Consider the following 24,294-nt stretch of genomic DNA (forward strand, 5'->3'; position numbering starts at 1 on the left):
AAATGTGATTCACCACATAAATATAGGAAAAGGATCATATAACTACCTCAATCAATGCAGAAAAGGCATTTGATAAAATGCAACACCCTGTCCTGATAAAAATTCTCAACAAAATAGAAATGGAAGGGAAATTCTTAAACATAATTGAGGGCATACATATAAAACCAACAGCCAACATTCTCAGCAGAGAGAGGCTAAAAGCATTCCCCTTAAGAACAAGAGCCAGACAAGGATGCCCTTTATCATCACTCTTATTCAATGTTGTGTTGGAAGCCCTAGCTAGAGCAATAAGGCAAGAAAGGGAAATAAAGCGTACCTAAATTGGTAAGGAAGAAGTAAAAGTATCCCTATTCACAGAAGACATTATCCCACACAAAGAAAATCCCAGAGATTCCACAAGAAAGTTACTGGAACCAATACAAAGATTCAGCAAAGTGATAGGGTACATGATCAACATGGATTCCTCTACACTAACAAAGAGAACTTTAAAAAGGAAATCATGAAAATGATACCCCAAAAAGATAAAATACTTTGGAATAAATCTAACCAAGGATGTGAAAGACTTATACAAAGAAAACTATAAAACACTGCTGCGAGAAACCAAGAGACCTACATAAATGGAAAAACACACCATACCCTTGGATAGGAATACTTAACATTGTGAAAATTTCAATACTACTCAAAGTGATATTTAGATATAATGTGTCTTAGACATCTAGTACTACTATAATGGAAAGCATTAACAAAGAGAGATTTATTCTCTCATAGTCTAGTAGGCTAGAAGTTCAAATTCAGGGCATCAGCTCCAGGGGAAGGCTTTCACTGTTGGCTTTGGAAGAAGATCTTTGTCACCCATGTTCCCCTGGACTAACAGCTTCTCCATCCAGAATCCCCATGTCCAAAGATCTTGCTCTGCTCCCATCACTGCTTTCTTGGTGGTGTGAAGTCCCCAGCTTTCTGCTTGCTTCCTTTTCTCTTTATCACTTGTAAGATAAAAGATGGTACAGGCCACACCCCAGGGAAACTCCCTTTACATTGGATCAGGGATGTGACCTGAGCAAGGGTGTTACATCCCACCCTAATCCTCTTTAACTACAGGCAGAGATTATGATTTATAACTGAAAGGAAAATCACAAAATGGAGGACAACCACACAATACTGGGAATCATGGCCTAATCAAGTTGACAGATATTTTGGGGGGATGCAATTTAATCCATGATGTAATGCAGCCCTGATACAAATCCCAACAGCACTTTTCACCCAGATGGAAAAACTAATCACTAACTTTATATGGAAAGGAAGGAGCCCCTGGATAAATAAAGCAGTATTGAAGAAGAACAAAGTAGGCCTCACACTCCCTGATCTTAGAACATACTGTACAGTCACAGTAGTCAAAACAGCCGGGTACTGGTACAATGACCGATACATAGACCAGTGGAACAGAGTTGAGAACCCTGAAGTTAATCCATCTACCTACGGACACCTGATGTTTCACAAAGTGTCAAAGTCCATTAAATGGAGAATTGTTCTCTTTAACAAATAGTGCTGGCAAAACTGGATATCCATCCACACAAAAATGAAATAGGATCCATACCTCACAGCATACACAAAAACTAATTCAAAATGAATTAAAGAACTAAAAATAAAACCTAAAACTATAAAGTTCATGGAAGAAAACATAGGGACCCAAATTTATGGCACATGTAGACTATCAAACAACTAAAAATACACAAAAGGCAGCAGATAAACTACATAACTGGGACCTCCTAAAAATCAAATACTTATGCTCATCGAAAGAGTAAAAAGAGAATATACACACTGGGAAAATTTTTTGGACAACGACATATCTGACAAGGGTCTAATCTCTAAAATTTATAGATAGCTTCAGCACCTCAACAACAAAAAGACAATCCAATTAAAAAATGGACAATGGACATGAACAGATACTTCAACCAAAGATAACATTCAGGTGGCTAACAAACAAATGAATGTTTTGCTATCATTAGCCATTAGAGAGATGCAAATCTAAACTATAATGAGATGCTAACTCACCCAGACAATAATGGCACCAACAACAACAACAAAAAAAAACAGAAAACGACAAATGATGGCAAAGCTGTGTGGAGATTAGAGCTCTTACATACTGCTGGTGAGAATGTAAAATGGTACAACCACTATGGAAAATGGTATGGTGCTTCCTTTGAAAGCTAAAATTGAAATACCATATGATCCAGCAATCCAATTTGTTTACCCAATGGATGAATGGGTAAACAAATTGTGGTACATACACGCAATGGAATACTATGCAACCATAAGAATAATGAGGAAACCATGAAACATCTCACAACATGAATGAATCTGGAGAACATTATGCTGAGTGAAATAAGGTAATCACAAAAGGATAAATATTGTATGAGACCACTATTATAAAAAGTCAAGAAAAAGTTTACACACAGAAAGAAATATCTTTGATGGTTACTGGGGATGGGATGGGGAGCGAGAAACACTAACTAGATAGTAGCAATGTGTTAATCCTCGCCAAGGGAAAGACAATACACAATATGGGGGAAGTCATCACAACCTGACCAAGCCAAAGGAAGACACTGAGAGGTGAGCAAGAATAAAGGGCAACTAGGCAAATACTATAACGTACACAGTCCTACAACAAAAGTAATAACAAACAATAATTTACAAGCAGATATATAGGTAGATATGTATGCTAAATAGGTGTCATGGTCATACAGGAGACCATCCCTGTGCATGTTTGTGTGTGCTGCACGTATATTCATATATCTAATAGAAGGCACAGTTATGGAAGCTTCTTAGACGTAACTGAATACCTCAGGGGAATTAGTTACTAGGCTTGAAGCCTGAGGACCATAGACTCGGGGGACATCTAGGTCAATTGGCATACAACCTACTTTGATAAGTAGCATCTGGAATCTTAAAAGCTGAGACTGGCCATCTAAGATATAACTATTGGTGTCCTCCCTTCTGGAGCAAAGGAGAGTGAAAAAAAACAAAGACTGATGGCCCACAGGAACCACAGCTTCCTTCAGCCTGAGACCAGAAGAACTAGATGGCTCCCTGCTACCACCGCTACCATAGTAGGTGCTGGTTAGAGTTGGATAAAAATGTAGAACAAAATTCAAATTCATAAAAAAGACCAGACTTACTGTCCTGATAGAGACTAGAGGAACCCCTGAGACTATGGCCCTAAGACCCCCTTCTAGCTTGGAACTGAAGCCACTCCAAGAGGTCACCTTTCAGCCAGACAATAGACAAGCCTATCAAGTAAACAGTAACACCCGTGAGGAATGTGCTCCTTAAAACAATCAACTATACAAGATCGAAAGGGTGACATATGCAGAAAAGCAAAGGTGAGAAGTCAGGAAGGGACAGAAGAACTGGACTAGTGGAAATGAGGAACCCAGAGTGGAAATGGGGAGAATGCTGACACATTGCAGGGATTACAATCAATGTCATGAAACAATTTGTGTACGAATTATTGAATGGGAAGCTAATTGGCTGTGTAAACTTTTACCAAAAGCACAACAAAATGTTCAGGAAAAAAAAGGAGACTCCAAGGAACCCAAATATCTAGCATTCAAACTATTGTCACTAAGAAAACAAATGAACTCTGCATTTGGTTTATCATTAATGGAGTCATACTACCATCATACCTTCTAATCATTTCCTAGTGTTTTGGGTTTTTTTTTTTTATAATTTCATAATTCACGGTAAGACTATAACCTAAAAGACAAACAACGTTGGTTAAACCACTCTTATATCCCAAATACTTGGCTAAACGTTTCTAGCTCTTCACTGTATCAATCAATCAAAATACTTTCAGATAATAAGGCTTAAAAACAGGCAGAATTCGAACTACTGTATAAATTACTGAACACCATAGGAGAGCCACTCTCATCCTACGTAGATTCCTGGACTGTCCTTCCTCACCATCAATTCAAATGGACCCAGTGCCTCTAAGTGAGCCCTTCACCCAGTATTCCCATAGGGTGCATTTTCAATAGCGGAATTTGTCTAAATCCCATCTCCCCCAGCCAGAACTGGTACCTGAAGACATGACAGAAGTTTCTTTCCTCCAACATCCCATCAGACTGTCCGGGTTTAGACTGAAACCCTTACACCCAATGGCTTATTGAAGATCATATTTGATGCAAAACCCCAAATTCAGTATCTTCCTCAGAAAAAGTAATTTTTACTATTCTTTGGAAATCCAAACACTGCTTCTTCTTCTGGTAAAACTATCTCTTTGATAACTGGAAAAACTCAGACTGGTTTTATTTTTACATCAATAATACTATTAAATAATACTATTAAAGTATTTGAATAGGGAATTAGGCTCCAAACACTCTTGCGTATGGGTCAGATTTGAAACATTTAACTAAAAAGAAAAACTAGCCTGAGAACTAAGAAATTATGTGAATTCTTACCCCCCAGTTTCCACATAATTATATATTAATCATTATTCCGTTGTATGTATCCCAACAATTAACGACACCATAACTTACCATTAGTAATCCCGTTCCCTAAAGTCTGTAAAATCTCAAACACAGTCTAATTATCACTTATCTGGAAATACTGAACAAATACCTTGTCCTACCACCATCAGTGAATACATCCTCTTTCAGTATTTTGAGCATTTCTAAAATGTATAACCACTGTTCTAGTTTTTATTATATTTTTAACATTCTCTAATAGGAAAAACCTTCTCAGCAAAATACTTCATCTAAGAGAACTGCTAGAAAGTGCTTAGCCCTCCTTTTCCCTCTACGAAGGTTTTCTCTAAGGACCTAATTCCAACCTGAATTTTATACTCCGGAATGCCTGTTTCTTTGGCCAGTTGTTCTCTGGAAGCTATACCAGGGTAAGGATTCTGTTCAAATGATGCTTGGAGGGTATCCTTTTGACTCTGGTTAAAAATAATCCGCTTACTCCGTGCTTGCCTTTGTAGTGTGCCTGACAAAGAGAAAAAGGGGAAAGGAGTATAAAGAATACGTTTGTGGATTGAAAACTGTGATGTTAGAGGTTTTTGTTCTGTTATAAACACAAGGCATGTGCTAAGTCCAAAAATTACTATAAATTTTTACTTTAGGCATTCAGGTAATGCCATGCTAAATTAGGCACCAAAAAACGTTGTGGTCAAGTGGAGTGAGACTCATAGCAACCCTACAGGACAGAGCAGAACTGCCCCACAGGGTTTCCAAGGAGCACCTGGTGGATTCAAACTGCCAACTTTTTGGTTAGCAGCCAAACTCTTAACCACCGAACCACCAGGGCTCCAAACTGGACACAAATATATGTAAATACACATATTAGTAAGAATGACAATCACTGAACTAAGAAACTAAAGCAAAAACTTACAGAAAATCTGTAAAATTACACGCATAGAAATAGAAATAATGAAGATACATGAAGCCCCTAGATATCATGAAAAAAAATTAAACAGGTTAAATAAAATAATAAACCCTGGTGGCGTGGTGGTTAAGTGCTACGACTGCTAACCAAGAGGCCGGCAGTTCGAATCCGCCAGGTGCTCCTTAAAAACTCTGTGGGGCAGCTCTACTCTGTCCTATAAGGTCGCTATGAGTCAGAATCGACTCGATGGCAGTGGGTTTTGGTTTTTTGATTTTGTAATAAATAATGATATATTGTAATACAGTTGAATACAAAACATTAGCTATTTCATGTTTGTTTTTCTCCATCTAAATTGTGAACTTAAACACTTTAGGTAGACAACACATGTAGGAGACCCTTGACTGTCATCTTAAATTTAAAATTCATCTATTAAATTTCAAAGCATCCCTGGAGAAACTCCCAAAACTATGGCCCCTGGACGCTCTGTTAACCCAGAACTGAAACCATTCCCGAAGCCCACTCTTCAGGCAAAGATTAGACAGGACTAGAAAACAAAAACAATACGTGCAAGGAGTGCGCTTTTAGTTCAATCATATACAGGAGACCAAATGGGTGGCTCCTGTCCAAAAGCAGGATGAGAAGGCAGGAAGGGATAGGAACTGGTCAAATGGACACAGGGAACTTGGGGTGGAAAGGGGTTGTACTGTCACATGGTAAGGATTGCAAGTAATATCACAAAAAAAAAGTATAAATTTTTGAATGAGAAATTAACTTGAGCTATAAACTTTCACCTAAAGCACAATAAAAAAAATTTTTTTTAATGCAAAAAAAAAAAAAAAATGCAAAGCACCCATTAAACCCATGACTCAATTTATCACTGAAAAACAGCTCCACCACAAAATCAGGGAAGTGAGTTAAAATTTCATAAACTCTGGAAAATGACTAAGGCATTTGGCATTGTAACACACAGAGCAAAGATAGTGATTGGGACTTACCACATGGTGGGCTGGTCAAATCCATCCTGGGAAGAGTCATCTGGATTCCACAGAGGCTAGCAGCCAACTTAGCAGCTCCTAGAGACACAGGACTTTATCAAAACAAAGGGTGACCCACCCATTCCTTAAATACCTCTCCATTTAATCTCTTCATTAAATAGTTAACACCTTCAGAAAGAATCTTGAAGCAATCATATTAAGGGGAAATTTAATTTGAAGTGGAAGTACAGATTCTACTAGGCAGCTTTGCCTCTATCATAATACCTTTCCAAGTATGACTTTAGTTCTGTGCTCTCTAGTTTATAAATATGTAAACATTTTTTCTCTTATACACAAGGCCCCTTGTTTAATTATTTTGAGTTGGCCGTACTCTTTAATATATGGAAAGCACCACCTCACTTTGTACTTTTCACATTTCCTTCAGTTTTTCCTGAAATATAATTCATCCTGTGGTAACCTGACGCTAGAAATGCCAGTAAACTTTCCTCAGTCCTTAAACTAGCCCAAGCCAGATTTGCCCCACTCCACATGCACAAAATGGCCAGCTGTAACTAATGGACCTCAACAGCCGATGCAGGGACAGGTGGAATGAATCAGAAGGAAAATCATCACCTGGACCCTATTCTGAAGCGAGAGGTCCAACAAGAACCATGTTACCTCCTGTTTCCTGACTGCCTTCTGGAGTTTTTCCCTCCCAGGTATGCCTGTGCAGCAGCCATCTTGCTGCCCAAATCACATATAAGCCCTGCTTTCCCAGAGACTGGGGAGTCGGATCAGAGGAACGTCTTCCTGGCTCCTTGCTCTACACGTTGTAGTAAAGTTACTTTCACTTTCTCAAAGACCAGTGTCCAGATTATTGTCAAGTCTGAAGGTAGGTGCAGGACAGAACTCACCTTCTAGGGTTCGGTAACACCATAACTGTGATGGGCTGGTTTATGTGTCAGTTTGACTAGGTTCAGCTTCCCAGTTATTCAGTCAAACACCAAGGTAGCATTACTACAAAGTTGTTTTGTACAGGTGATTACAGTATAAATCAGTTGACTGTAAAACCAATTATCCTAGATAATCTGAAAAGCAGATTATATGGGTGGGCCTGATTCAATCAGTGAAAGACTTTAAGACTAAAGCCAAGACTTCCCTGACTAAGAAATACTGTCTGGGGACAATGACTTTAACTCATGCCTGAGTGTATCAGCCTAACTTTGCAGACAGCCTTACCTACAGATTTAGTTCTTGCCTAGCCAACCCCTACAATCATATAACCCAATTTCTTGATATATATATAAAACCAGAAAAACAAACTCATTGCCTTCCAGTCAATTCTGACTCATAGCCACACTATAGGACAGAGAACAATTGCCCCATGGTACTTCCAAGAAGTAGCTGGTGGATTTGAGCTGCCAACCTTTTAGTTAGCAACCGAACCCTTAACCACTGTGCCACCAGGGTCTGTGGTACTATGAGTGAATCTATAACAACAGAATCTTTTTTCTAAGAGAGAAAAATATACTTTATTAATGAAAAATTGGTTAATATAATTAACTCTCAGTGCTAGGGAGGGTGTGAAGTTTACAGCTGTGTGTCAACTTGACTGAGCCATGATTCTCAGTGGTTTAGCAGTTATGATGTAGTTTGGCAGTCATATGATGTTGTGATCACTTCCCTGGTGAGATTTGATATAATGTGATCACCCCCATAATGGGATCTGCTCTGAGTAGCCAATCAGTTGAAAGGGAATTTCCCTGGGCTTGTGCCCTGCATCAAATATAAGCAGACATTCTGGCAAGGTGAAAAGTGGCCAACTGGAAATCTCAATTTCTAGTTCCAAGGAATCCTTATTGTGCCTCCTGGTAGAAACGTCAGACCCCTAGACCATCAGAGCCTAAGCTTGCTATGGGTCTTGCAGCTGGCTCCTGTTCTTGGGACTTGAGCTAGCAGCTTACCTACAGGCTTGCCTGCCCATACTGGTATTCATCGATCTTCCCAGCCTGTGAGGAAGAGCCCTGCTCTCTGACCTGCCAACCTTAAATTCACCAGCCCTGTGGCTACGTGAACCAGGAGAAGCCTCTATACTGAGGCATGGACTTGGGACTTTCCGGCCTCTGCGTGAATTATTTCCTTGACATAAATCTCTCTATATATATTTATATTTACATATATATGTATATATCTGGCCAACCAACTGAAGGAAACCCGTATTTATGCCTATTGCAAAGAAAGATGATCCAACAGAATCAGAAATGATCAAACATCATTTATATCACACTCAAGTAAAATTTTGATGAAAATCATTCAAAAGCAGCTACAGCAATACATCAACAGGAAACTGCTAGAAATTCAAGCCAGATTCAGAAGAGGACGTGGAACTAGGGATCTCATTACTCATGTCAGATGGATCCTGGCTGAATGCAGAGAATATCAGAAAGATGCTTACCTGTATTTTATTGACTATGCAAACACATTTGACTGTGTGGATCATAACAAATTATGGATAACATTGCAAAGGCTGGGATATCCAGAACACGTAATTATGCTCATGAGGAAACCGTACATAGATCAAGAGGCAGTCGTACAAACAGAACAAGGAGTTATTGCATGGTTTAAAGCCAGGAAAGGCGTGCATCAGGGTTGTATCTTTTCACTATACTTGTTCAGTCTCTATGCTGAGAAAATAATCCGAGAAGCTGGACTATATGAAGAAGAACATGGCATCAGGACTGGAGGAAGGTTCATTAACAATCTACACTAGACAGAGATGACACAACTGTGCTTGCTGAAAGTGAAGAGGACTTGAAGCACTTACTGATGAAGATCATAGACCGCACCCTTCAGTATGGGTTACACCTCGGCATAAAGAAAACAAAAAATCCTCAGAACTGGACCAATAAGGAACATCATGATAAACTGAGAAAAGATTGAAGTTGTCAAGGATTTCATTTTACTTAGATACACAATCAACACCCATGGAAGCAGCAGTCAAGAAAACAGACAATGCATTGCATTGGGCAAATCTGCTGCAAAAGACCTCTTTAAAGTGTTGAAAAGCAACCTTGAAGACTAAGGTACGCCTGACCCAAGCCATATGGTGTTTTGAATCTCCTCATATGCATACAAAAGCTGAACAGTGAATAAGGAAGACTGAAGAAGAAATGACCCCTTTGAACTATGGTGTTGGCGAAGAATATTGACTATACCATGAACTGCCGAAAGAATGAACAAAGTACAGCCAGAATGCTCCTTAGAAGCAAGGATGGTGAGACTATGTCTCACATACTTTGGACATGGTATCAGGAGGGATCAGTCCCTGGAGAAAGACATCATGCTTACTAAAGTAGGGGGTCAGCCAAAAAGAGGAAGACCCTCAATGAGATGGCTTGACACAAACCAAACAAGCCAAACCCAGTGCCATTGAGTTGCTTCTGACTCATAGCAACCCTATAGGACAGAGTAGAACTGCCCCATAGAGTTTCCAAGGAGCACCTGGCAGATTTGAACTGCCGACCGTTGGTTAGCAGCCGTAGTGCTTAACCACTACGCCACCAGGGTTTCCATGGGTTGACACAGTGGCTAAAAAATGGGCTTGAGCACAACAATGATTGTGAAGATGGCACAGGACCAGGCGGTGTTTCATTCTGTTGTACATAGGTCGCTATGAATCAGAACCAACTCGACGGCAGCTAACGACAACTGCTTTTGCTTCTCTAGAAAACCCAGACTAAGTCACTTGGTACCAAGAGACTGGGGTGCTGCTCTGACAGATACCTAAAATGTAGATGTTTTGAAATTGAATAGATAGAGGCTGGAAGAGTTTTAAAGTGTCCATTAGTAAAAGGCTAGATTGCCTTGAAAAGACTGTTGGTGGAATTATGGACATCAAAGACAATGCTGGTGAGGACTCAGAAGGAAATGAGGAGAGCTGTTACACTGGAGATAGCGCTGGAACCAACCCACAGAGCAAGAGAGTTGGGTGCCTTTGTGCAGGAGGTTCTTGACAGAGTAGGGTGCCTCCAGGCACTTATCTGTGGAGAGATAAAGAGCTTTGGAACACTCACCCCAGCAGGGCAGACCCTGGATGGCGAAGCTCGAGGGGCCAAGAGGCCAAGGAACCAGGATACTGTCTCTGACTCAGCAATTATTCTGTCAGGAATTTATCATGTGACAAAAATATACACATAAACAAATTCATGACTTCCAATCATTTTTTTTTTATGAATCACCCTTAAATAGCAAAATAAACACCAATTCAATTTCTACATGTAAAATTCAGTGACGTGACATTGATCACATTCTTCAAGTTTCGCAACCATTCTCACTATTGTTTTCCAAGTGATTCCATCATCATTAACATAAACTCACTCTCCCCTAACCTTTTCGTGTAAGCTTTTGAGTTGCTGTGGTCAATTTGATCACACATAGATAAATCTTTTAAAAAGTACCATTATAGATTGAAATGTCTCCCCCAAAAAATATGTGTTGTAAATCCTAACCCATAGACCTGTGGTTGTAATCCCATTTGGAAATGGGTTTTCTTTGTTATGTTAATGAGGCAGAATTAGTGTAGGGTGTGTTTTACGGCAACCTCTTTTGAAATGTAAAAAGAGCAGGTCAAGAAAGCAGAGATGGGGGAGGACAGATGCCATGTCACATGCAGATCACCAAGGAACCAACGCATGGAAGACAAAAAAGAGACAAGGACCTTCCCCCAGAGTTGACTCAGAGATTAGGCCTTCACCTAGAGCCAGTGCCCTGAATTCAGCCTTCTAGCCTCCTAAACTGTGAGAAAATAAATTTCTCTTAAAGCCCCCGACTTGTGGTATTTTCATTATAGCAGCACTAGCTAATTAAGACAAGCACAATGCCCAAGGCAGGCATTCTTTACTAATTAAGAGTAACTATTGTTTTTTTTTTTTATTGTTTGGTTTAAAGATGACTTCAGTGGATATATAATAACAGAATCGTATTGTCTTAGTTTCCTAAAAAAAATATAGAAATACCACAAGTGGATGGCTTCAACAAAGAGAAATTTATTCTCTCACAGTCTAGGAGGCTAGAAGTCCAAATTCAGGGTGCCAGCTCCAGGGGAGGGCTTTCCCTGACTGTCGGCTCTGGAGAAGGTCCTTGTCATTAATCTTGCCCTGGTCTGGGAGCTTCTCAGTGCAGGGACCCTGGATCCGAAGGACATGCTCTGCTCCCAGTGCTACCTTCTTGGTGGTATGAGGTCCCCCTGTCTCTTTGCACGTTTCTGTCTTTTACATGTCAAAAGAGATTGATTTAAGACACAACCTAATCTTGTAAATTGAGTCCTGACTCATTAACCTAACTGTCACTAACCCCATCTCATTAACATCACAGAGCTAGGATTTACAACACATAGGAAAATCACATCAGATGACAAAATGGTGGACAGTCACACAATACTGGGAACCATGGCCCAGTCAAGTTGACACAAATATTGGGGGGACACAATTCAATCCATGACACTTACAGATGGGTTTTCTAAAATGGTTCTGGGTTTCTGAAGTTGGTTCTCTAATCCAATTAGATACAAAGGTACTAATGGCTCTGGTTCCAGTAATAAAGAAGGCATTGGTAATCCATGACATGATGTGGGAAAATATCACCATTGGGTACTCCTAATTAACAAGATGGATTGACACAGTGGCTTCAAACATAGCAATGATTGTGAGGATGGTTTAGGACCAGACAGCGTTTCGCTGTGTTGTACTTAGGGTCACTATGAATTGGAAGCAACTTCACGGCACCTAACATCAACAAAAGCAATTAAATGCCTATAGAATGCAGAGTCCAACACTGAAAGTTCTAAAAGTTCTGGATATGGCACCACTGTACAGTATGATAATCCGGCCACCTGGTGGAAGGTTGATTACATTGGAACACTTCCGTAATGGAATAGGCACTTAGGCTAGACACAAATTTGTTTTCCCTGCATGTAACACTTCTGGAAACCCTGGTGGTGTAGTGATTAAGGCTACGGCTATGAACCAAAGGGTCAGCAGTTCAAATCTGCCAGGCGCTCCTTGGAAACTCTATGGGGTGGTTCTACTCTGTCCTGTAGGGTCGCTGTGAGTCAGAATCGACTCAACGGCACTGGGTTTGTTTGTGTTTTGTTTTTTTTTTTGTAACGCTTCTGTCTAAACTCCCATCTTTGGACTTAAAAATGCCTTATGCACCATCATAGCATTCCACACAACATTTCTTCTGTTCAAGAAAATTGTTTCACAACAAATAAAGTGAGACTCCAGGCTCATGCTCATGTAATCTCCTGGTTTTTCCATGTTCCCGTTATCCTGAAGCAGCTGGCTTGATAGAATTGGGAAATGGCTTTTGAAGACTCAGTTACAATATTGGCTAGGTGGTGATGCCTTGCAGAACTGAGATAATATCCTCCAGGATGCAGTATAGCCTCTAAATTAGTATTCAATGTATGATGCTCTTTTTTCCCATAGCAAGGATTCACAGATCTAGGAATCAAGGGGTGAAAATGGGAGTGACTCCACTCACTATTATGCTTGATGGTCCACTAGCAAAATCTTTCTTCCTGTCCCTGTGAGCTTAGGCTGTGATGGTCTAGGGGTCTGATGTTTCTACCAGGAGACACAACAAAAATTCCTTAGAACTAGAAATTGAAATTGCCACTTGGCCCCTTTTCACTCCTCATGCCTCTAAGTCAACAGAGAGTTATTGTACTGATTGGGGTGATTGACTCTGATTAACACGGGGAAATTGGGTTGCTACTATACACTAAAGGTAAGGAAGAGCATGTCTGGAATACAGAACACCCCTTAGGGCATCTCTTAGTACTACCATGTCCTGTGATTAAAGTCACTGAAAACTACAACCACTCAATTTAGGCTATGACCCAGACCCTTCAGGAATAAAGGTTTAGGTAGGTTTAGGAAAGTATCACAACCAGATGAGGTACTTGCTGAGAACAAAGGGAATATGGAATGCATAGTGAAAGAAGGGATTTATAAATACCAGGTTCGACCACATGACCAGATGGAGAAATGAAGACTATAATAGTGATGCAAATTTTATTACGAATGTTTTAAGTATACGAACAAAGTATTTTTGTTTTCTTACCTCTCTTATTGCCATTTAATCTAAGATGAATTCATAATAGTAAACTTTATACCACAGTATTTAAAGAGCATCAAAAAAGATGAAGAAACATAGTGATGTTTGCATCCTCCTGGGGAAAAGGTTAGTATGTTTTTGGTTGTATGCAGGATAGCTGCATCATGTCAGGCAGAAGCATGAATTTGTTGCTGTCTTCATTTGATGTATGAAGTCAAGAGATGCATATTGGTACTAAGCTGACAAGGGATAGACTGTGATTGTCAGTTTGATGTGTCAATTTGGCTAGGATATAGTCCTCAATTAGTCAATCAAATACTAATCTAGGTATTGCTGTGAAAGTATTTTGTAGATGTGATTAAAGCCCATAATTAGTTGACATTAAGAGAGATTATCCCAGATAATCTAGGTGGCCCTGATTCAAACAGTTAAAAGGAATCCTTACGGAAAATACTGAGTCTTCTCTAATGAAAAAGAAATTGTGTATGTAGACAACAGCTTCAGCTTGTCCCCAAGACTTCCAGCCTGCCATATGGATTTTGGACTCACGCAGCCATCTTCCACAATCAAAGAATACAATTTTCTGCAATAAATCACTTTATACCAGCGCAGTTTCTCTAGTTAAACCCTGATGAGTGCAATCATCAAATTGTTTATTTTGAGATGATGACATAGAGGAAAAATTACATTTGTGGGTTTCTTTCAGACAGGCCGTGGGTGAGGCAAAAAATTATTGAATCTGTAAAATGGCAACCCATATTATGCCAATACAAATTTTTTGATAAACCTGTGTCGGCTGTAAAAGCCTAGAGGAAATAAAACGAGGCAAAGCCTCTTGTGCCCTGAAGTAAGAAAAACAGAACATCACTCTCATGACTCACCTGCTCTTGCATGCTATTATCAGGGTGTCTTAGGCTGGGTTCTCTAGGGAAGCAAAACTAATAAAGATATTAAAATCAAGGAAATGGCTCACGTGGTTGTAAAAGCTGGAATATCCCAAGTCCATGGGTCAGGCTGAAAGCTTCTCCTGATTCATGTAGCCACCAAAAAACCAAAAACCAAACCCACTGCTGTCAAGTCAGTTCTGACTCACAGCAACCACAGGGGATGGCAAACCCAAAACCGGCAGGTCAGAGAGCAGGGCTCTTGCTCACAGGCTGTGAAGATCGACGAATCCCAAGATTGGCAGGCAAGACAGCAAGTGCTAGCTCAAGTTCCAAGAACCTGAGGTCAGATGAACAGGAGCCAGCTGCAGGAATCAGAGCAAGCGGAGGCCCAAAAGCTTTGCTAGAAAGTCCACCTACATTGGATGCAGGCCACATGCCCAAGGAAACTCCTTTTCAACTGATTGGCTACTCAGGCAGAACCCATCGTGGAGGTGATCACATAATATCAAATCTCATCATGGAAGTGATCACATCATCATTTGACTGCCAAACTACATCGTAACTGCCAAACCACTAAGAATCATGACCCAGCTAATTTGACACACAACCTTAACTATCACACAGGGTATATTAAGAAAGAATTTCAGAAAGAAATGCATCATTTAACAGGCAGAAGTAAGAAGACAGAAACAACCTATGACTACAAGGTAATGCCTACAGATAGACTTTTCTCTAATTTTAAGTGAAGAAATAAAAACTAACAAAAAAATATCGTTATTAATTCCCATTGAGTTAGTTCCAACTCATGGTGAACCCATGAGTGAATAAAACTTTGCCTGGTCCTGCTCCATCTTCTGGATTGTTGATATGCTCAAGGCAATTGATGTGGTCACTGTGTATCTTGAGCGCCTTCCAACCTCAGGAGCTCATCTTCCAGCGCTATATCAGACAATATTGTCTTACGATCCATAGGGCTTTTATTGGCTAATTTTAGTAAATTTCCAGGCCTTTCTTCCTCGACTTAGTCTGGAAGCTCTGTTGAAACCTGTTCAACAACATAGCAACACACAGGCCTCCACCAATAGACGGATGGTGGCTGTGCAAGAGGCACATTAGTTGGGACTTGAACTTGGGTCTCCTACATGGAAGGTGAGAATTCTACCACTTAACCACCAATGCCCCAGTTAAGTAGTTTGCCTAATTTAAAAAAGAAAAAAAATTGAACTTGAGTTGGTGCACTCTCACCTTTGTTTTAAAAACAAAGCAATGATTAAATTAAAATTCTACTAATAAATCATTTCAGTTGGCTACTGCTACAGGAATAAAATATGGCGTATGCTTTTGCCACAGAAAGTTATATAGGTGTAAAATTTTCTATTAGTATAAAAACCAAACCCATTGCCATTGAGCCAATTCTGACTTATATAGACTCTATAGGACAGAGTAGAGCTGCCCCATAAGGTTTCCAAGGCTTTAACCTTTACAAGAATAGACTGCCACATATTTCTCTTGCAGAGCAGCTGGTGAGTTTGAACTGCTGACCTTTCTGTTAGCAGTCAAGCACTTAACCACTGCACAAACGGGACTTGTTTTTAATTAGTATAAAAGGGGGTAAAACAAAGATCTCTCTGGATTTGACTGTCAAGATTCTAAAGATTCTATTAGGAGTGAAGACCAATCCACAGTTCCAGGGCCAATATAGGGCTCCTTGGCTCACAGAATAAGAGAGACATCACAGATTTGGCCCTCATCAATCCTACCAGCAGATGGAAAGATGTCAAGACAAATTTTAAGAAAACAGCACCATACTTCCTCCCAGTGCTGGCTGAGTTGACATTTTTGAGGCAATAATCGTGCATTTTGAAGCATATTTTTACTATTAAAGGTAGGAGAAAGAGGTGTGTTTTACCTTACATCAGTCACTAGGCCCCCAACCAGGGGGTTGGGGCCAGAGCATCAGCTGTCCTTCACAGAAGAAACAGAAAGGCCAGGAACGAAGGAAGATCTTTTTCCAGATGGTTCAGATATCCCTTTAGAACTGTGAGAATGTCTCTGTAATATGCCAAATCACTACTTGGATTTTGTTTGTTTGTTTGCTTGCTTGCTTGGTTGTTTGTTTCTGATGCGGGATCCAAGGGTGAGACCTCATAATCTGTTAAATCGATTGTTATGGACTAGAGTCCTCCAGAGCACATGCCATGAAAGCCATGTCAGCCATTGTTCATCAGGTAGTCCTGAATGGAACAGAGGTCAGAGCTACTGTAAGGCATCCAGATTCCTTCTGGACCCACATATTTGAAAGTGAGCCATCACTGGTTTAATAAAGCTTTGGTGGCAGATTGCACGATCAAAAATTTTCAGAGAGTGGTCCAGTAGCTACATGAATGGGGCACAACAGCTATCATGAAAGCATCATGGCACATGCCAAAGGCCATGCTGCCATGGTTCCTTACATTCCATTTTATCCTTTGCGGCTTGTGCAGAGCTCATGCATTCTCCACATAATTTCTTTTCAAGTCTCTTCATTTGGGAGCAGATGTGTTGCTTTCACGGCTGAATTCATTTTTCAGAGAGAGAGGCAATGCCCCAATGATATCAAGTTATGGCCACAAGAAGCAAATTTATCCACTAGTCAAGCATTTTACAATGCTTTTTGTTAATCTTTTCTGTGGGAAAATAACTGTTACAGACTGAAATGTGTTCCCCAAAAACATATGTTGGAATCCTAATATCTGTAGATCTAATCTATTATAATCATACAACCTTCCATAAGGCAATCTAATGTAATATAACCTATCAGTTGTCATCCCAGTGTAGGGCAGATCCTAAACCTAATCATTTCTGAATTATATTGGTTTCTCATTCACAAAATGTACTGGGAAATTTCCCACCATTGTAACACAAAGCCTACTTTGCAAACATGTAAAAGTCTGTTTATTTTGTGTACTGAATGGGAGAAACTGTACATTGTTTTCTCATTCATTGAGTGTGTTGGGAACATTCTCGTGCTCATAACACACAGTGGTTTTTGATAACAAGTAAAAGACCTTTTACTTCATTTATTTGAAAGAGAGTAACTGTACATTGTATTTTCATTCATGGAATGTATTGGGAACTTACACATCCATGTAATACAAAGTGTAGTTGGAAACACATAAAACTCCTTTGACTTCATGTACTTGAATGGGAGAAACTGTACATTGTTTTCTCATTGACAGAATATATTGAGAATATTCCCATGCTTTTAACACAAAGTGTTTTTTGAAAACAGGTAAAAACATTTCCACTTGTCTACATGAATGAGAGAAACCATATAATTGTTTCTCTTTCTCACAACCCAAAAAAAAAAAAAAACCAAACCCACTGCCGTCGAGTCAATTCCAACTCACAGCAATCCTGTAGGACAGAGCGGAACTGCCCTGTAGAGTTTCCACGGTGCGCCGGGCGGATTCGAACTGCGGACCGTTTGGTTAGCAGCCATAGCACTTAACCACTACATCACCAGGGTTTCCTTTTTCTCACAATGTATTGGGAACTCTCCTGTCTTGTAACACAAAGTAAACTTTGAAAACATGTAAAATTCTTTTTATTTCATGTACTAGAAAGGGAAAAAGCGTACAATGTTTTCTCATTCACAGAATTATTGGGAAGATTATTGTGCTTGTAACACAGAGTGTTGTTTGATAACAGGTAAAAATCTTTTGACTTGATCTACTTGAATGAGAACTGTATATTGGTTTCTCATCAACGGGATGAATTAGGAACTCTCATTGTTTCAATGCAGAGGATATGTAAAACTCATTTGACTTATTGTACTTGAATGGAAGAAATTGCACATTGTTTTCTCAGTCACAGAATTTATTAGGAATATTACCATGCTTGTAACACAAAGTGTTTTTTGATAATAGGTAACACTTTTTTAGTTTCATCTGCTTGAATGAAAGGAACTGCACTTTGTTTTCTCATTCACTCAGCGTGTTAGGAACTCTTCCTGTTCTTGCAACGCCAAAGTGTTCTTTGAAAACATGTAAAATTTTTTACTTCATGTCCTTGGATGGAGAACATGAACACTGTTTTCTCATTCACTGAATGCACTGGGAACTTTCCCAACCTTTTTACACAAAGTGTACTTTGAAAATACGTAAAACTCTATTGACTTATACACTTAAACTGGAGAATCTGTTTGTTGTTTTCTGACTCACAGAATGTATTGGTAATATTCCTATGCTTGTAACACAATGTGTGTTTTGGTAAGAGATAAAACTCGTCCTCTACTTGGAAGGAAAAAACTACATTGTTTCCTCATTCACAGAATATTGGGAACATTCACGCACTTGTTACTCAAAGGGTTTTTTTAATACAGGTAAAACTCTTGACTTCACCTACTTGAGAGGGAGAAACTGTACATTGTTTATTCATTTGCAGAATATACTTAGAAAATGTACTTAGAAAACAGGTAAAACTCTGACTCTTGACTTCATGTAACTGAATGGGAGAAACGGTGCATTGTTTTCTCATTCACAGAATGTATTTGGAACATTCCCATTATTGTAACACAAAGTGTTTTTCGATAACTGGTTAAAAAAAAAAAAACCTTTAGACTCATCTACTTGAATGAGAGAAGCTATGTAATAGTTTCTAGCTCACACAATGTATTGGGAACTGTCCCAACATGGCTTCATCCACTTAAAAGAGAGAAACTGTTCATTGTTTTTTCATTCTCGGAATGTACTAGGAAATTTCGCAACCTTGTAATACAAACTGTACTCTGAAAACATATAAAATTCTTAACCATACATTGTTTTCTCATTCACAGAATGTACTGGGAATATTCCTAGCTTGTAACACAAAGGGTTGTTTGATAACAGGTAAAAAAAAAAAAAATTGACTTCATCTACGTAAATGAGAAAAATTGTATATTGGTTTCGCGTTCACACAATGTATTGGGAACTTTCTCATTCTTGCAATGCAAAGTGTACTTTGAAAACATGTCAAACTGTCTGACTTCATGTACTTGAATTTGAGAAACTGTACATTGTTTTCTCATTCACAGAATGTACGGGGAACATACTCATGCTTGTGACACAATGTGTGTTTTGAGAACATGTAAAACTCTTTTGACTTCATCTACTTGAATGAGAAAATCTGTGTATTGGTTCACAGTCACACGTTGTACTAGGAAGTTTCCCATTATTGTAACACAAAGTGTACTAGGAAAATATGTAAAACCCATTTGACTTAATGTACTTGAATGGGAGAAACTGTGCATTGTGTTCTCATTCTGAGAATGTATTAGGAACATTCCAGTGCTTCTAACACAAAGTATTATTTAATAAGAGGTAAAAATCTTTTAATTTCATCTCCTTGAATGAGAGAAACTCTATATTGGTTTCTCATTCACAAAGAGTATTGGGAACTTTCCCCTTCCTGTAAAGCAAAGTGTACTTTGAAAACATGTCAAACTCTGTTGACTTCATAAACTCAAATGGGTGAAATTGTTCATTATTTTCTCATTCATAGACTCTGTTGAGAACTTTCCCTTCCTTGTCATGCAAAGTGTACGTGGACAACATGTAAGAATTTTGACTTCATATACTCAAATGGGAGTAACCATACATTGTTTTTATCATCCAAAGAATATATTGTGAACATTCACAAGCTTGCCACACAACATGTGTCTGATAATATAAAACTCTCTTGACTTCATCTACTTGTATGAGAGAAACTGTGTATTGTTTTCTCATTCACACAATGTACTGGGAAATTTTCTGTTCTTGCAATGAAAAATGTACTATTACCATATAATGCTCTGTATTGATTAAATTATCATAATCAACATGTATTACTTTGTAATTAAGTTTCTAAATTTTGTAAAATAAAAAATTGAAAGAAAATACGCAGAATGCACTCTATTGTTAGTATGTTTTTATATTAAACACTGCCAGGGGCACCTCTGATATTTAGGAAAAGCTGGGTCTACTCTTAAAAGACTAAGATAAAATTTATCTTCAAAATTTAAAGCTGGAGGTTCACAGACATCAGATCTTTCTTCAAAAAATAAAGTCAGCATGTGGCATTCAGGTGCTCAGCTGGGTATCCTCAAATCATTGTTTCCCCAGTCCCATGTGCACAGGTGACTGGGTCACAAGAGTCGGGATTCCTAGGCAGCAGCTGTCAGCTAAAGCACGATGGTGGGGGCTGCACACCTGCTCCAGCACAAGATGCTCTTGTCTTCTATGAAAGGGCTGCCATTTTTTATGAATGGAGGCCAGACTGATGTTGGGGTGCCCTTCACAGTCAGGGCTTCAGTGGGGCTGGTTGCTGGAGGGAATATAAACACTGCATTTGTAGACCATGTTCCATATCCTGCAGATACTGCCCTGACCATGGAGTAGAGAGCTTTGCAGTAGCAGCCTCGTAGACCTCCCATTCAAAAGCTGCTGCAGTGGGATCCTTGAGACTTTTGTACTTCTTGTTGGATATCTTGCCTTGGAGGGAGAGAGAGTGCCTGAGTGGGGCATGGCTATACAAGAACATCCTTCTGAATCACAAATTCCTTTGGATTTTCCAACTGCCGTTGGCGGGTTGTATTGCTGCCTTTGTAGTTTTTGGCTTTGTACTGAATACCCTAGTCCAGGCTTTATCCAGGGCACTATAATTGGCATGGTCAGGGGGCTATAGCACTGGTAGACCCTGATGCTCTATCAGAAGGGACCAAAAGCTCAGAGAATTTTCTTGAAGACAGCATTCTAAATGGTCTTTGCCTTTGGGCTGCTGTGTCAGTGAATGGTAAAACCTTTGGATGTTGTTCTTTGATGCCTACTACCATTTCCTGAACACACATCCTTAGTCCTAGCCACTGGATTCTTATGGATTGAATTGTGTCCCTGCAAAATGAGTGCCAACTTGGCTAGGACATGATTCCCAGTATTATGTGGTTGTCCTCCATTTTGTAATCAAATGTAATTATCCTATGTGCTGTAAATTCTAACCGCTATGGTTAGGCCAACCAACTGGAAGAGATCCATATTTATACCTATTCCCAAGAAAGGTGATCCCACTGATAGTAGAAATTATTGAACAATATCATTAATATCACATGCAAGCAAAGCTTTGCTCAAGATCATTCAAAAGCAGCTGCAGCAGTATATCAACAGGGAACTGCCAGAAATTCAAACTGGATTTAGAAGGGGATGTAGAACCAGAGATATCATTGCTGATGTCAGATGGATCCTGGATGAAAGCAGAGACTATCAGAAAGATGTTTACCTGTGTTTTATTGACTATGCTAAGGCATTCGACTGTGTAGATCATCATAAATTATGGATAACATTGCAGAGAATGGGAATTCCAGAACACTTAATTGTACTCATGAGTAACCTGTACATGGATCAAGAGGCAGTTGTTCGAACAGAACAAGGGGATATTGCATGGTTTAAAGTCAAGAAAAGCATGTGTCAGAGCTGTATCCTTTCACCATACCTATTTAATCTGTATGCTGAGCAGATAACCTGAGAAGCTGGATTATATGTAGAAGAATGAGGCATCAGGATTTCTACATACATGTATCCACATACAGGATTGGAGGAAGACTCATTAACAACCTGCATTATGCAGATGACACAACCTTGCTTGCTGAAACTGAAGAGGACTCGAAGCATCTACTGGTGAAGATCAAAGACCACAGCCTTCAGGATGGATTATATCTCAACAAAAAGAAAATAAAAATTCTCACAACTGGACCAATAAGCAACATCATGATAAATGGAGAGGAGATTGAGGTTGTCAAGGATTTCATTTTATGTGGATCCACAATCAAGATCCATGGAAGCAGCAGCCAGGAAATCAAAAGACATGGCATTTGGGCAAATCAGCAGCAAAAGATCTCTTTAAAGTGTTGAAAAGCAAGGATGTCACCTCATATGCCTCACATGCATGCAAAAGCTAGACAATGAGTAAAGAAGACCGAAGAAGAAGTGACGCCTTTGAACTGTGGTGTTGGCGAAGAATACTGAATACACCATGGACTGCCAAAAGAACAAACAAATCTGTCTCGGAAGAAGTACAACCAGAATGCTCCTTAGAAGCAAGGATGGTGAGATTACATCTCACATACTCTGGACATGTTGTCAGGAGGGATCAGTCCCTGCAGAAGGACATCATGCTTGGTAAAGTAGAGGGTCAGCAAAAAAGGAAGACCCTCAATGAGATGGATTGACACAGTGGCTGCAACAATGGGTTCAAGCACAGCAACAATTGTGAGGGTGGCACAGGACTGGGCAGTGGTTTTGTTCTGTTGTGCATAGGGTCGCTAAGAGTCAGAACCAACATGACAGCACCTAATGAAAACGACAACATGACGTTACTGATGCAGGCCAAAATCTACAGGATTAGGTTGTATTTGTGTCAATCTCCTTTGAGATATAAAAGAAAGAAGCAGAGTGTAGAGGGACATCCTACAACCAAACAAGAAGAGCCAGGAGTGGAGTGTGTCCTTTGTACTTAGGGTCCCTGCATTGAGAAGCTCCTAGACTAGGGAAAGATTGATGAAAAGGACCTTCCCCAGAGCCAACACAGAGAGAAAGCATTCCCCTGGAGCTGGTGCCCTGAATTTGGACTTCTATCATCCTAAACTATGAGTGAATAAATTTCTACTTGTTAAAGATACCCACTTGTGGTATTTCTCTTACAGCAGCATGGATGACTAAGACAGGACCCCAGCAGACCACTCATCGCAAAGGTGTAGCAGTTGGGCCCTGTGTGACTCTGCAGCTCCATGCTGCATGTGTTGCTCCAGAGGCAGTAGTGGTGACCTGATCTCTGTTAGGGAAGTTGCCTACTGCAGCTAAGAACACAATGACCCTCCATTCGTTTGAGGACACCAACTCTGCTCCTGGCACTGAAGGGAGGGCAACTGCTGCCGGAGATCCTCATGACTTGGGTGCATTAGAAGCTGCCCCTGGAACTGTAGCTTCTCTTGACAACTCTGAAGCTGTTGAGGCTGCTGTAGATGACATTACCAGCCCTTCTGCTGCTGTCCTTGCAATAGTGACTAAGGACTATTCTTCTGCTCCTCCTGCTGCCGCCTCACTCCACACACGTTATAAACACAGTGCCGAAGTTAGAGGCTTTCTACTGGCTTGTTCCTTTCTCGGTCCTGTTCCTGTCAAAATAGTCTGCAGTCCACTTCCTGTGTTGCCTCAATACTCCAAAGCTTAGCCTGGTTCCTTTTGAATGTTTGGAACCTCAGAGTCATCTGAGCCAACCTGTTGAGTGTGTACCCCTATGTGCCCAGAGAGGAGAAGCCTGCTCTACCCAGCAGAGTCTCCTGGGCATAAAAGAAGATCTGCTCAGGGACATCCTTGGGAGCTTCAGACTTGGTATCCTGAAGGCTTAAAGGTGAGTGGCCTTGAACAGGGAACTCTTTTCCCAGTTTAGCCACAAAGATTCTGTGTCTCTCTTTAGCTGGTAGTTGAACTCTCTTGTTCTGGAACCAGATCTAAGCAGAAAAAAGAATATTGTTCTATCAAATCTGTTTATCTGGTTATTTCCCCAATGTGTTTCCATAATGCAGGAGGATATTATATTTAAGTCTAGTCTTCACCTTACTGCTGACTTGCCTCTGACCTTGAGTAAGACACGGAAAATAAAGACAATCCTTCCCAGAGCTGCACATGCGTGTACGGAGGGTGCAGTCCACAATTCCAAAATCCTAGCCTGCATCGTGTACGGTGGCCTTTCCGTACATGCAAAACTCAGGCCTTTCCAAATCTCCCCATAACCTGTCTCTCAGCTGTTTGCAAGCCTCTGCATTTAAAGACAGAACAGACTCCCAGGTATCCCCTGAACACACTGCTTTGTTCACATAACTTCTTTGTTTTATTCAAGTTGCCCCACCAGGAAAAATTCATGACTCAATGTGTTCTTAATTA

General features: G+C 39.9%; 1 protein-coding gene across 4 annotated transcripts in view; it reads right to left on the reverse strand.

Moving 5' to 3' along the window:
* The window catches only part of TMEM254 (transmembrane protein 254), a 97,969-nt gene that overhangs the window by 23,576 nt on the left and 50,099 nt on the right, over window positions 1-24,294 (reverse strand). For 3 of the 4 annotated variants that reach the window (XR_010318146.1, XM_064269801.1, XM_064269802.1), the window contains 2 exons: window positions 6,378-6,455; window positions 4,829-4,983 (listed from right to left, as the gene is read on the reverse strand). Coding sequence is in view for 3 of the 4 variants with exons in the window: in XM_064269801.1 (XP_064125871.1) it covers window positions 4,829-4,983; window positions 6,378-6,455 (233 nt within the window). In the remaining variant the exon portion in view is untranslated. Of the gene's footprint in view, window positions 1-4,828; window positions 4,984-6,377; window positions 6,456-17,702; window positions 23,862-24,294 lie in introns of those variants that run through there. The other variant, XM_064269806.1, reaches the window with a different exon arrangement.

The sequence above is a fragment of the Loxodonta africana genome, chromosome 16 (assembly GCF_030014295.1).
Source record: "Loxodonta africana isolate mLoxAfr1 chromosome 16, mLoxAfr1.hap2, whole genome shotgun sequence".
Classification (NCBI taxonomy): domain Eukaryota; kingdom Metazoa; phylum Chordata; class Mammalia; order Proboscidea; family Elephantidae; genus Loxodonta; species Loxodonta africana.